The sequence below is a fragment of the Geotrypetes seraphini genome, chromosome 1 (assembly GCF_902459505.1).
Source record: "Geotrypetes seraphini chromosome 1, aGeoSer1.1, whole genome shotgun sequence".
NCBI classification, from domain to species: Eukaryota; Metazoa; Chordata; class Amphibia; order Gymnophiona; family Dermophiidae; genus Geotrypetes; species Geotrypetes seraphini.
Window position 1 is genome coordinate 212,710,539 of NC_047084.1, and position 13,365 is coordinate 212,723,903.

At 44.0% G+C, this 13,365-nt stretch overlaps 1 protein-coding gene across 5 annotated transcripts in view; it reads right to left on the reverse strand.

Annotated features, from left to right (window-relative positions):
- The window catches only part of FIP1L1 (factor interacting with PAPOLA and CPSF1), a 342,276-nt gene that overhangs the window by 220,243 nt on the left and 108,668 nt on the right, over positions 1-13,365 (reverse strand). For 4 of the 5 annotated variants that reach the window (XM_033945476.1, XM_033945465.1, XM_033945449.1 and 1 more), the window contains exon 10: positions 6,259-6,358. In XM_033945476.1, coding sequence (XP_033801367.1) covers positions 6,259-6,358 — 100 coding nt within the window. The remainder of the gene's footprint in view (positions 1-6,258; positions 6,359-13,365) is intronic. The other variant, XM_033945458.1, reaches the window with a different exon arrangement.

Sequence of the window (13,365 nt, forward strand, 5' to 3'; positions counted from 1 at the left end):
CCGCACCAAAAGGGGGCCCTTCCACACGGTCTCCGCGCTCCTTAGGTGCAGAGTGCTTCTGCTTGCCAGCTTTCGGCACCTTGAGCACCACTGGTGGAACTGTAGGAGTCGATACCTGCTCCGAGGAAACGGAGGAAGGCACCGGCGCCGAAACCGGGGTGAATGATGCCGGTTTCAGGAGGCCCGAAGCAGCTGGGGAGGCAGCGGGCTTAGCTGAAGGAGTCGAAGCCCCCGTCGTGTCGATGTCGAAGCTGCAGGATCTGACGAAGCTTCCATTTTGAACATGGACTCCCAGAGCAGACAGCGGCGCTTAAACGCTCTCACCGTTAGAGTGGAGCAAGGCTGGCACGATTTCGGAAAGTGATCCGGTCCCAAACACTGTAAGCAGCGTCGATGAGGGTCTGTGAGCGAAATCGCGCGCTGGCACTTGCTACACTTTTTGAAACCGGTAATTGGCCGGGACATAGGCCGGAAAAGCTCCGCCGCAAGGTCGAAGGCGCGGGGCCTCAGCCACGCGGCCGACCCGGAGTCGTAAGGAAAATTTTTTTTTTTTTTTGAAAAAAGAAATCAAAGAAAAAAATAAACGCACAGGAGAGCCCAAAAGAATTCAACCCGCGGCAAAAAGAAGGCAAAAAAGATATTCAATGGGCGCAAATTGAAGATAGACTTCTCAGCTCCGCGGAAGAAAAAGAACTGAGGAGACACGCCCGGAGCATCGGGCAGGAAGGCACTGGCGCATGCGCGGTGCGGGCATCTCGAAACTTCTGAGTTTCTTCAAGCAAGACATGCTTGCAAGATGTCCGTATCGGGGCTCTGTCGGATGACATCACCCACTAGTGAGAATACCTGCCTGCTTGTCCTGGGATAACCAATCGTTCTGATCTAGAAGGGGGAAAAGGGATGGCAGGGATAGCATGCAAAATTTTTGACTAAAAATTTGTGGAGAGCTCTGAGATCCAGAATGAGTCACAGATCGCTCGTCTTTTTGGGAACTAGGAAGTAACGGGAGTAAAAACCCCTGCTCTGCTGTTCCAGAGGAACTTCTTCGATGGCACGGAGATGAAGCAAAGCTTGAGCTTCCTGAAGAAGAAGGGCGGTCTGGGATGGATTGGAAGGATACTCTCTTGGAGGAAGCTCTGGTGGAATCTGAGTGAAATGAAGAGAGTATCCTTCCCTGATTATTGACAGCACCCAGAGGTTGGATGTAATGGTCTCCCATCGATGGTAAAAATGATGGAGATGACCGCCTATGGGGGGAAGGGAGGACAGAGGCAGAATGATGGAGGTTATGCTCTGTTTTAAACAGTCAAAAAGGCTGCGCAGCCTTAGGTGCAGCAGAAGGCTGAGGTTTCTGTTACTTCTGCTGCTGTGGTTTCTTGGGAGGTGTTCGAGTAAAAGGAGCCGCCCTTGGAGTACAACGCCTCTGAAAAACTGGAGGAGGGTGTGAAGATTTTGCAGAATCTGGCTTTGGTCTGACAATGGAAACAAAATATTTTTCATGTTAAATTTCTTAGTGGCCGCCTCTATGGATTCATCAAATAATTCATTGCCCTCAATAATAATAATAATAATTTATTGTTTATATACCGCCAAAGCCAAAGTAGTTTGAGATGGTTTACAATAAAGAAGAGCTGGACATTCAGTGAAAAAAACAATGAAGTCTTTGAGTACATGAATATTTGTACAGATTAAGGTTACATTGTAGGGGCGTGTTTACAATAAGAAGTAGTTCGAGGCGGTTGGTCATATAGCGAGGGGTAAGCAGTGAAGACTTTAGGAATCCTTGGTCACAAATCAGTTGAACAGGTTGGTTTTAACTAGTTTTCTGAAGTTGAGGTAGGATGAGGAGTGCTTGATGATGCTGCTTAGCCTGTCGTTCTGCAGACTTGCTTGGAAGGCAACCGTTCTGAAGATTAGGGTCCATGTCAATGGTGTGAAGCCAGGCCAAGTGGTGCATCACTACAGAGAAAGCAGTGGCCCTAGCAGACAGTTCAAAGGCATCATAAGATGACTGTGTCAGCATAGCTATTGCTAGCATTCAGCATTTTCAGTTGGCAGAACTAATGTCAGCAAAGGCCTATGGGAAATTATCTGACTCTGGAATGTTGATGCAGAATTCTGTGCTCCTGCACAGAATTCACATACATTAAGCATCCAGCCAGACTGGATTGTTTATCAAGAAGATAGGCTGCTTGAATGGGACAAAGAAACCAGAGACTAATCCCATCTACCATGCCTGCAAGTATCACACCTTCCTTATCAATTAAATTAACCATTGTTTCAAACAGTTTACAAATTCTAAACAGAAAGATACTGGGACATACAATAGTTTCTATATTCAGAATAAGATTCCAAGCTATAAAAGCCTCCGCTCTGCAACACACATAGCTCTCTTTCTCTCTCTCTCTGTCTATTCTTCTCTTTATCTATGGAACCTGAAACTTAGACCATCACCCCATCCCCCTTTCTCTCTCTCTCTCTCTCTCTCTCTCTCTGGCTCTCCTTAGAACTTCAGACTCTCTGTCTCTTTGCCTCTGAACTTTGTAAGGCAGGGAAACTGCTTTGCTCTCTCCTTAATTGTAATGCTTATAAACATTGCTTTCCTGTAAGCCTATTTCTATAATATATTCTTTATGCAATCATTCTGGCTGTGCTTCTTATTTGAGTCTACTTCCTGGTGAATCTTCAGTGAGGGAACTGAACCTGGGACCTGGCGTATGTAAGGGCGCCTCTAACATAACCCCACCAACCATACATTGTGGGGGCCTAACAATCCTTACAGACTGGAGAAGATGTAATCTGAGTTGTGACAAAGTAGCAGTGATTTCTTGGAACTCGAAATGCCTATGTTGATCAAAGTTCTTCAGAAAGCCTGGGAGAATATCAATGAGGAACTTGAGATAAGTAATAAAGTCAAAATTGTAGTTGAGGACTTTGGAAGACATTATAGCATTCTGATAAAGACGACATCCAAACTTGTCCATGGTCTTACCCTCTCTTCCAGGAGGAACTGCAGCATAGACCCTGGAAGGATGAGTTCTTTTCAATGAGGACTCCACAAGGAGGGATTGGTGAGATAACTGTGAATTCTCAAACCCTTTGCAATGTAGAGTTCTAAACCTCAAGTCCAACTTGCCTGGAACAGCAGGTATAGCATAAGGAGTCTCCAGACATCGCTTGAAAGTTTGAGACAAAAGTCGGTTAAGAGGGAGCGTAATTGACTCTGCAGGAGGTTGAGGCAGATGCATTACCTTTAGATACTCCTTAGAGTATTTAGAACCAACATCTAATTGAATTTCCAGGTAATCAGCCATCTGACGAAGGAAGGAAGAGAAGGACAGCTGATCTGCCAAGGCCCTGCCTCGAGAGGGACTCGATGACCTTGAGTGGAGAATGAAGGCAAAGCCTCTCTGGAAAAATGACAATCCAAAGAATATGGAGACTTGGAGGAGGCAAAGGAAGCAGCGGTGACCTCGATCGAGGAGTTGGAGGCCTCAAAGAGCTGGAAGGTCTGGAATGAGGCCTAGACGAGGAAGGCTGCTCTCTGGAAGAAGACCTACGCTTCGATGGATGTCTCAATGAGGGCCTCGATCGACGATGAGAGTGGTGTCTGGAAGCTGGTCTCGAGGAGGATCGAGGAGACTTCGCCCTATGAATGGAAACAGGCAATGCTGCTGGTGAATGAATAGGGCTTGAAGCTGTATATCGAAACTCAGTGGTTTGGATCAAGGAATCTGAAAGCACTCCCAAAGACTCTGCTCCTTGTATGGAGTGTGAGGATTCCTGTCGAGACACTCGCAAATAATCTACTCCTTGCATAGAGTGTGTTGTTACCAGACCAGACACTCGCAAAGACTCGGCTCCTTGCATAGACCTCGCGGGAGACTGCTGATTGCCCAGGCTGGATTACAAGAGGCATAGTCGAGGCAGAACCATATTTGCTCAGTAATTGAACAAATTGCTGCTCCAACATGGTCTGGAGAAAAGCCTGCAAATGTGGATCCGTGTCTGAAACCGGACCACTTGCTGAGGCTAAAGGCACCAAGGTGGCAGTGGAGATGTGCTTTGACTTGGAGGTCTTGGAGAGCTTGAGGACCACCGCCGGAACCTTCTGCTTAGGTATCTGACCCGAGGGAAGCTCAGAAGACAAAGCAGGTGTACTCAAGGCCAAAGACGATCCAAATGAGGAAGGTCTGATGAGATTCGAAGTCGGAGTCGTGGAAGCAGGATGACCCTTGCTGGAAAGTGGAACTGAGGCAGCACTTGAGGTCGAAGGTGTCACTGAAGAGTCCATCCTGAAGAGTTTTTCCAATAAAACCCGATGACGTTTAAGGGCTCGAGGTTGAAGAGTAGCACAATGCTTGCACGACTTAGGACCATGGTGAGGCCCGAGGCACTTAAGGCACCAGCGATGTGGGTCCGTGAGAGAAATCGCATGCTGGCACTGTCCCGCCAGTCAATCGACTATTTTATTTTTCTTCAAGTCTTCTTTAAAAAAAAAAAAAAAAAGAAGATAAAGAAAGTAACACAACGATTCGCGACTAAAAAGAACACAAACCGTGGTGAGAGAAGGCACAAAGTGAACGAAGTTCAACGCAAAGTATCAAAGTACAGACTTCTCGGCTCTGCGGAAAACTGAGAACTGAGGAGACTCGCCCTGTGCTGGGCGGGAAGTCACTCGCGCATGCGTGGTGCGACCGACTTTAAACTTCTAAAGTTTTCTATAAGCAAGTATGCTTGCGAGGCTGTCCGTATCAGGGCTCCGTGGATGATGTCACCCATATGTGAGAATAGGCTGCCTGCTTGTCCTGGAATAAAGATTATTCAGCTCTGATGACATTGGGTAAAGCATTCCAAAGAGTTGGGGCCAAGAAATAGAATGCTAAATGTCTAAAAGACTCCTAGTGGACTTTTGGAATAACCATTCTATTTGAATCTAAATCTATTTTCAGTGGTGTTTTGAGTAGAATTATTTTTGGTTCGATTTATTGTTTTTAACTTGTGTATGTTTTATTGTAAACTGTCTAGAAAAGTAGGATAGCATGGGATAGAAAAATTTTTAAACAAATAAAATGGGTGAGTGTAAACTCTACAATTTTTCAGTTTAATCAAGAGTTGGTATTCTTTTATACATGGAACCCTGTTTAGATTCTGATTACATATAGATGCATTAACCAGGTATGACTATAGCTTATTTAAAACAGTTCCTCTGAATTTAGATCAGATACTTCAACTTGCTTAAACCGCTTTGGTTGTACCAGAGAAAGGTGGTATATCAAATACATTACCCATATCCTTTTAGTCCTAAGTTCTGACATGACTAAAGATATCAACAAAATGTTTAGTTTCTGAAGCTGTTCTGTTCAGGGGTTTGAAAGTCAAACTATTTTGAAGATATTGGCATGAAAATTAATCTTTTGATACAATCTTCTTCCTTCCTCATTAAAGAAATTACTTTAAAGAAGTACTTTAAGCCATAAGAACATAAAAATAGCCTTACTGGGTCAGACCAATGGTCCAGCAAGCCCAGTAGCCCATCCTCATGGTGGCCAATCCAAGTCCCTAGTACCTGGCCAAAACCCAAAGAGTAGCAACATTCCATGCTACCGATCTAAGTCAAGCAATGGCTTCCCCATATCTTTCTCAATAACAGACTATGGACTTTTCCTCCAGGAAATTGTCCAAACCTTCTTAAAACCAGCTACGCTATCCGCTCTTACCACAACCTCTGGCAATGTGTTCCAGAGCTTAACTATTCTCTGAGTGAAAAAATATTTCCTCCTATTGGTTTTAAAAGTATTTCCCTGTAACTTCGAGTGTCCCCTAGTCTTTGTAATTTTTGATGGAGTGAAAAATCGATCCACTTGTACCCGTTCTAGTCCACTCAGGATTTTGTGGACTTCAATTAAATCTCCCCTCAGCCGTCTCTTTTCCAAGCTGAAGAGCCATCTTCCATGGTTACCAATTTAGAGTCTTTTCACTACCAACAGCTTTGTCTTTGGTCTGGATTAAATATTGAATTGCCTATTTTTATTTAATTCTTTATGTTTAATATAAATCAGAAAATGTAAATTTATTAGAAGTATAGATGGTGATCAAATACAACTTTCCACTTTAACATAATTTATTGTTGATGTACCTAAATTTTGAAGATACAATTTTCCAAAGATTCAAATGAATCTAAGATTTAACAAAGCACATCTGTTAAAATTGGTTTCTGTTAATTTATACATCAAGAAGTTTTGTAATACAATATACCTGAATATTGCTGTTTTCATTGGCACCACGCCGTCTCCCTTCTACTCTTGTGATCGTGGTGGTCTGTCCTATGACATCTATTGTGCCAGAGATTTTCCTACTTTACAGCAGAAACAAAGACAACACAGGCAAATGATTTTTGGAAATCTTAACAAGAATAGAATGCACTGAACAGTTCATTTCTACAAGGTGGGCTAGTTTAGAAGTGTTGTAAAAATAGTAATCTCAATATTCTAGATCTATTAACAACATCTACTGATCTGTTTCAAATGAAAAGAGCATGGAGCATTGAATAAGACAGTGTCTTCTCCCTTCTCAACATCAAGGTGTGGCTATAGCTTCTTATATGAGTAAGGGAAGCCAAAAGGGAGAATGCACCATCTTGAGCTACACATCATGGTGATAACAGGACTAAGAGGACTGCAGAGAAATACAACACAGAACCAAAACAAAGGTGTGAGGAACAAAAGTACAGTGGAACCTTGGTTTACGAGCATAATTCATTCCAGAAGCATGCTTATAAACCAATTTACTCGTATATCAAAACGAATTTCCCCATAGGAAGTAAGGGAACCGCTTGATTCGTTCCATCTCCCCTCCCCCCTTCCCCGAGGCCACCGGCGCTGCTCCACTTTACCCCCCACCCCCAAGACCACCTGCGCTGCTCCACACACTTCCGCGATCCAACATCCCCCTGAGAACTAGAAGGCCTTGAACATGCACAGATGCTCAAGGTCCAGCACAAGCAACAGGAAGGATCTTTGTGCAATGGCACTGGCATGTCCTGTGCGTTGGTGCTGGCGCCAGAGCGAGGTAAGCGATTGTGTTGGGGTGGGTGGGGGATGCCGGATCGCGGAGGGGGAGGATGCAGGATTGCAGGTGGGGAGGGGCTCGCAAATCGAGGCAAGCTTGGTTTCCGAGGCGCATATTTTGCAAATGTTTTGCTCGTCTTGCAAAACACTTGCAAACCGCGGCACTCGTAAACTGAGGTTTGACTGTATATGAAAAAATACAGTTAAATGGGGAAAAAAATCCACTTGCTCATGTCTAGTCTGTCAAATTCTTGAAATCAATTGATGATTTTAAGTCTTTACAAATCTCTTTACCCTGTAACATTATATACTGTATTATTTTGAATGCAAGACAAATACAGGACCTTTATTATTCAAACTGTATAACGTAGGGGCCCAGTTATTATCAACATGGGCTACTATCATGATGTGTTATTTTTAACACTAAATCATGCCAATTTAGCATAGGTCTCATTTTATGCTATAAGGCCTAGTAAATAATAAGGTGTGATTTTTTTTTCTGTTAATCACAGTTAAATAGCCCACATTGATAATTTCTGCCCCTAAATTGCTTACCTGTTATTCAATGTAGAAAGAAGGATAATCAACCACCAAAGTGGATGATTTCATCTAATTGTGCCAATACAAAGCAATTCTTACTTATTAATAAAAACAAAATCAAAAAACCTATACTAGGGCTTTTCTTTTGTGGGGGAGTTAATTTTCTGCATACCATGCCAGTAATAAATCTCAGTTCTAAGCCAGGATATGTGAAGTATGACTCAGTCTCTCAAATTTACCATCAATGTGTGTCACACAATTTGCATTGTACCAAAACAGCTCCCTTATAGAGTTCGTAGGAAATCAAGATTCACATGGAAGAGGTGGCGATCTTTTTTTTTTTTTTACATCCCCCCCCATATAAAAAAAAGTATTCTTCAGTAAACCACTCTCCTTAGTACGCCACTGCCTGAGGAAGGGGATTTTGATCTCCAAAAGTTAGTAAAAACATTAGTCCAATAAAAAGACTACTATATTTCCATTTCTATTTATAAATGTTTATCAATACAGCTACAATACTATTTTATTCTAAAGCAACAAAAAAATATACCTTTTTTTAAGAACATAAGAATTGCCGCTGCTGGGTCATACCAGTGGTCCATCGTGCCCAGCAGTCCACTCACGTGGCGGCCCCTAGGTCAAAGACCAGTGCTCTAAATGAGCCCAGCCTACTTTCTAGTTGAGCAGGAACTTGTCCAACTTTGTCTTAAATCGTTGGAGAGTGTTTTCCCCTATGACAGACACCGGAAGAGCATTCCAGTTTTCTACCACTCTCTGGGTGAAGAAGAACTTCATTATGTTCATACGGAATCTATCCCCTTTCAACTTTAAAGAGTGACCTCTTGTTCTCCCTTTCTTGGAGAGGGTGAACAACTTGTCTTTATCTACTAAGTCTATTCCCTTCAGTATCTTGAATGTTTCGATCATGTCCCCTCTTAATCTCCTCTTTTCGAGGGAGAAGAGGCCCAGTTTCTCTAATCTCTCGCTGTATGGCAACTCCTCCAGCCCCTTAACCATTTTAGTCGCCCTTCTCTGGACCTCTTCAAAGAAATGCAGTAGATTAGTGAGGCAAGATTTCCCATGACTACATGCATGCTGGCTTTCTCTCATTAATCCATGCTTATGTATATGTTCTGTCATTTTGCTCTTTATAATAGTCTCTACCATTTTTCCCAGCACCGTCGTCAGGCTCACTGGTCTATAATTTCCTGGATCACCTCTGAAACCGTTTTTAAAAATCGGCGTCACCTTGGCCACCCTCCAGCCTTCCTACTATTCTAGATTTTTAAAGAAAAATTACAAATTATAGGACTAACAATAGCTCTGCAAGTTCATTTTTCAATTCCTCCGGCCAGCAGGCCTGCCTCTTCAAAATGATGGGCCTTCCCAGTGCATCTTGGGATAAACCAGGGAAGGGCTTATAGCACTGATTGGCCCAGGCTTCTCTCGTTTTCATTTTCACTCTCTTAGTCATGAAATTGATACAGCCATCAGAAACCATATGCCTCTCTAGTTCATAATGCAAATGAGGTATTAGCCAAAAATTAAGCAGCAAAATTGTGTAATCCTTAAAGATCTTCTCTCTATGACAAAAAGTACACTATTGTTCCATGTTGAGACTTATTTAGGATACCCAAATTCTAAAAAGAAATCAAGGCTTCCCTATTTTTGAAACATTATCTTGTGCTTCAGCAAATATAAGCTATGCCAGAATACTTTATGGCTCAGTGAATGAAATGCTTTAAGTTTATAATGACTAGCAACCACAAAAGGCAGTAAAAATAGTCTAATGGACTTACAGGATGACCCAGTCTGTCTAAAGCACTCAAATAACAATGATATAATTATAAAATTATAAATGTGTAAGGGGGATTCTCAGTGTGAAGGAAAAGCGAAGGGAGAAAACTCTCCGGCGCTCACATACACTGGTGAAGATATAATAACCTCCACCTGCACACCATCACTGAATCCCTCCTGTGTGCTCAATTCAATATATTTATTTATTTATTTATTATTTTTTATTTATTTAGATTTTTATCCCGTCCTCCCAATAGCTCAGAACGGTTTACAAATGAACATACACAGTGCGGAGTAACAAGACATATAAGTAGTACAACAGGTTTAGTGGTTGGATTTATAGTTTTTAGAGAGAATTGAATACAGGGAGATTAAGCAGAGAGAGAGAAGGGGGAAATACCGTAGTTTAATTTATGGAAAGTTATAAGCATATAGATGCAAATTTTTAGTGGATAGAGTAAGAGAGGGTTATACTGGAATTTCGGGAGGGAGATAGGAGAGTGGAGGGTGGGGTTTAAGGGGGGGAGAGAGAGAGGAGATCTTTAATTGAAGAGGAGGGTCTTTACCGATTTACGGAATGCTAGTAATGAGTTCTGTTGTCTAAGTTGGGGGGGAAGTTGGTTCCAGAGGTGTGGAATGAAGTGGCTGTAGGATCGTTTGTGGGCAGTTTCTGTGAGTAGGGATCTTCCGGGGGGGACGCATAGGCGTGTCTCTGATTTTGAGCGGAGGGTGCGAGTGGGGTTGTAGATGGGAAGTTTGGATTTTATGTAGGAGGGGGTGGTGGAGTAGATTCTCTTGTGGGCGATTGTTAGGGCTTTGAAAGTACAGCGTTGGCTAATTGGGAGCCAGTGTTCAGCATGGAGTGCCGGGGAGATGGAATCGCGGTAGTTGAGGTTGTGTAGGAGGCGGATGGCTGCATTTTGGACCCGTTGGAGGCGTCTGATATCATTTTTGGTTAGTCCGTTAAATAGTGAGTTACAATAATCCATTCTGGAGAGGACATATGCGTATAGGAGTTGGGCGAGGTCTGGTTTGGAGATGTAGGGTTTGATCCTTTTGAGTTGGCGAAGGTAGTAGAAGGAGGTGGAGACTACTTGGGATATGTGGTTGGATAAGGATAGGTGTCCGTCTAGGGTTACTCCTAGGCTGCGAACTTGATCTTCTGCTGTTAGTCGAGTGGAATCCCATGTTAGTGTAGGTCGTAGGTATTTGGTGTTTTTGTTTCTGATCCATAGGAGTTCGGTTTTGGATGCGTTAAGTTGAAGCTTGTTGTGTGACATCCAAGTTTTCATGTCAGTGAGGCAGAGTTCGAGGTTAGCAATTTGGGATGGCCGATTTTTGCCTAAGGGGAGGAGCAGCTGGATGTCATCTGCATAAGAGTGGATTTTGATTTTATATTTTTGCGCTATATCGATGACGGGTTTGATGTAGAGATTGAATAGAAGGGGGGATAGAAGGGCGCCTTGAGGAACGCCATATTTGATAGGCTTAGGGTTAGATTTATGTGTCCTTAGTAGGACTGTTTGGGTCCTTTGGTGAAGGAAGGAGGTGATCCATTGGAGGGCTGTGTCTTTGATTCCGAGGTCGTGGAGCCTAGATGTGAGTAGGTGATGATCAACTGTGTCGAAGGCAGCGCTAAGGTCAAGTAGGACTAGTAGGGCGTCGTTGCCTTTGTCCAGTATTGACCAGCTGTCGTCGATGATATCAATGAGAACTGATTCTGTGCTGTGGCCCTTACGGAAGCCAGATTGGACTGGGGATAGGGCAGCTTGTTCTTCAATGAAAGGGTGTAGGCGGTGGAGTACAATTCGTTCTAGGAGTTTAGAGACAATTGGGAGGTTGGAGACTGGGCGATAGTTGCCAGGTTCATTAGGATCAAGGGAGGGTTTTTTGAGAGTGGGTTTGATAATGGCTGATTTCCAGCTGAGGGGAACAGTTCCAGTAGTTAGAGAGGTGTTAATGATGGGGAGGATTGATTCTGCCATGGCGTCTCCGGCAGCCAGCAGGAGGCTGGACGGGCAGGGGTCGAGGATGTTGTTGGAGGGTTTGAGTTCTCTCAGGGTTTCGAGGACCTCCGCATGAGTGGCTAGATGAAATTTGGAGAGAGAGGCGGAAGGGGGGGTATATGGAGTTGGTTGGAGCTGAGTAGGAGTGGGTTTGGTGTTGAGGTCGAGGTTAGCTCGGATGTTGTGTATTTTGGACTGGAAGAAGTCCGAGAGAGTTTCGCTATCGAGTTCTGTTTGGTTGATTTGATTATTCCTTTGGGCGTTGGTGAAGAGATGGTTGGTGAGGGTGAATAGTTGTTTTGATCTGGAAGGGGCTTGTTGTAGGAGACGAGAGTAGTAGGTCTTTTTTGCTTCTAGAATGGCAGCTTTGTATGTGGTGGATATGTTTTTCCAGTGGGTTTTGGTTTCAATGTTCGGATGTTTGGCCCAGATCCTTTCTGCTTTCCTCAGGGATCGTTTTATAGATCGGAGGTCATTAGTGTACCAGGGAGCAGGTGCTTTGTTGGTGATTGTTTGGGTTGTTTTTGTCTGGACCAGGTTATTATAGAGGGATTGGATGTTAGAGTGCCATGTGGTGGCTGCCAGGTCAATTGATAGGGGGTGTTGGGTATAAGATTCGTTTAGGGTGCGGATACCTGCGGCCATATCTTGAGGGTTGACCGAGTTAGGAAGTTGACGTAGGGTGGGGGGGATGGGATCTTTACGTGGGATTAGGGCAGTATCGAGTGGGAGTTCGAATTCAATGAGGTGGTGGTCTGACCATGGGACAGGTGTGGAGGTGTAGGTTTGCTGGGGTTTTGTCGTTGGGTCTCTGAGGGTGAAAAGCAAGTCTAAGATGTTGCCTGCTGAGTGAGTGGGGGTGGTTATAGTTTGGTGGAATCCTAGGTCGGAGAGGGAGGAGAGGAAGTTGTCAATTTGTCCTGAGGTGTTGGGGTAGTCTGGGAAATTGAAATCTCCTAGAATTGTCATGTGTTTGTGTGAGATGGTTAGTTCAGTGATGAATTCGAGGAGGGTTTCTAGGGTATCTGCTGGGGAGTTGGGTGTTCTGTAGAGGAGTATGAGGGCGGTTTTTTGTTTGTGGCCTAATGTGAATGCTATAGCTTCTAGGGAGGGAATGTTGATGGAGTTTATTAGTTTTGGTGTGGCGGAGGTTTTGATAATGGAAGTCACTCCGCCTCCTTTTCCAGAGGTACGCGAGCAGGTTAGAGCCTGGTAGCCTGGGGGACATAGTTCGCCTAGCGTTATCCCCTCGTTGTCTTGGAGCCAGGTTTCGGTGATCATGAGGGCGTCCCAAGTCTTGTCGCAAATGAGGTCATGTAGGAGGAAGGATTTGTTGTTGACTGATCTTGCATTGATGAGTGCCAATTTGAGTGTGTTGTGAGAGGGGGTTTGTGGAGAGGGAAGAATGGGGATGAGGTTGGCAGGGTTTCTGGAACGGCTTTTTTTAGGTTGGGGGGAGATATCGCCGTATCTGCCTTGGCCTGTAATAATGGGGATGGTAAAGTATAGTGTTGTAAGAAGTGTAGTGGGAGTGGTGGGAGTGGGAATGGGCGGGAGGGTGGTTTGTAAAGTGGTGGGAGGAGGGGCGGGGAAGGTGGTGGCCTGGATAGTTGGTGGCATGGCAAGAGGGGGTTTGGGGCGTTAGGACGGAGGGATTCAGGGGAAACTCACTATCAGGGGAAACTCGGTTTGGTTCTATTGGTGAGTTAAAGTTTGGTGGGAGTCAGTTTTTATAGAGTTAGATCAGGAGCTTGGAGTTGAAATGTTATTATTGGGCAGTTGAAGGAGCAAGTAGAGGAGAGAAAGCTGGGAGACAGAAAAGGAAGGAGTCAGAGAGCAATCAGTTAAGTTAAAGAGGGTTGAGTAAATTTTTGTTACTAGTTATAGTAGTTGTGTAGGTCGTGTATGCTGTTATGCTAGTTAAAGAGCATGCAGCTTGTGTGAGGGATAAC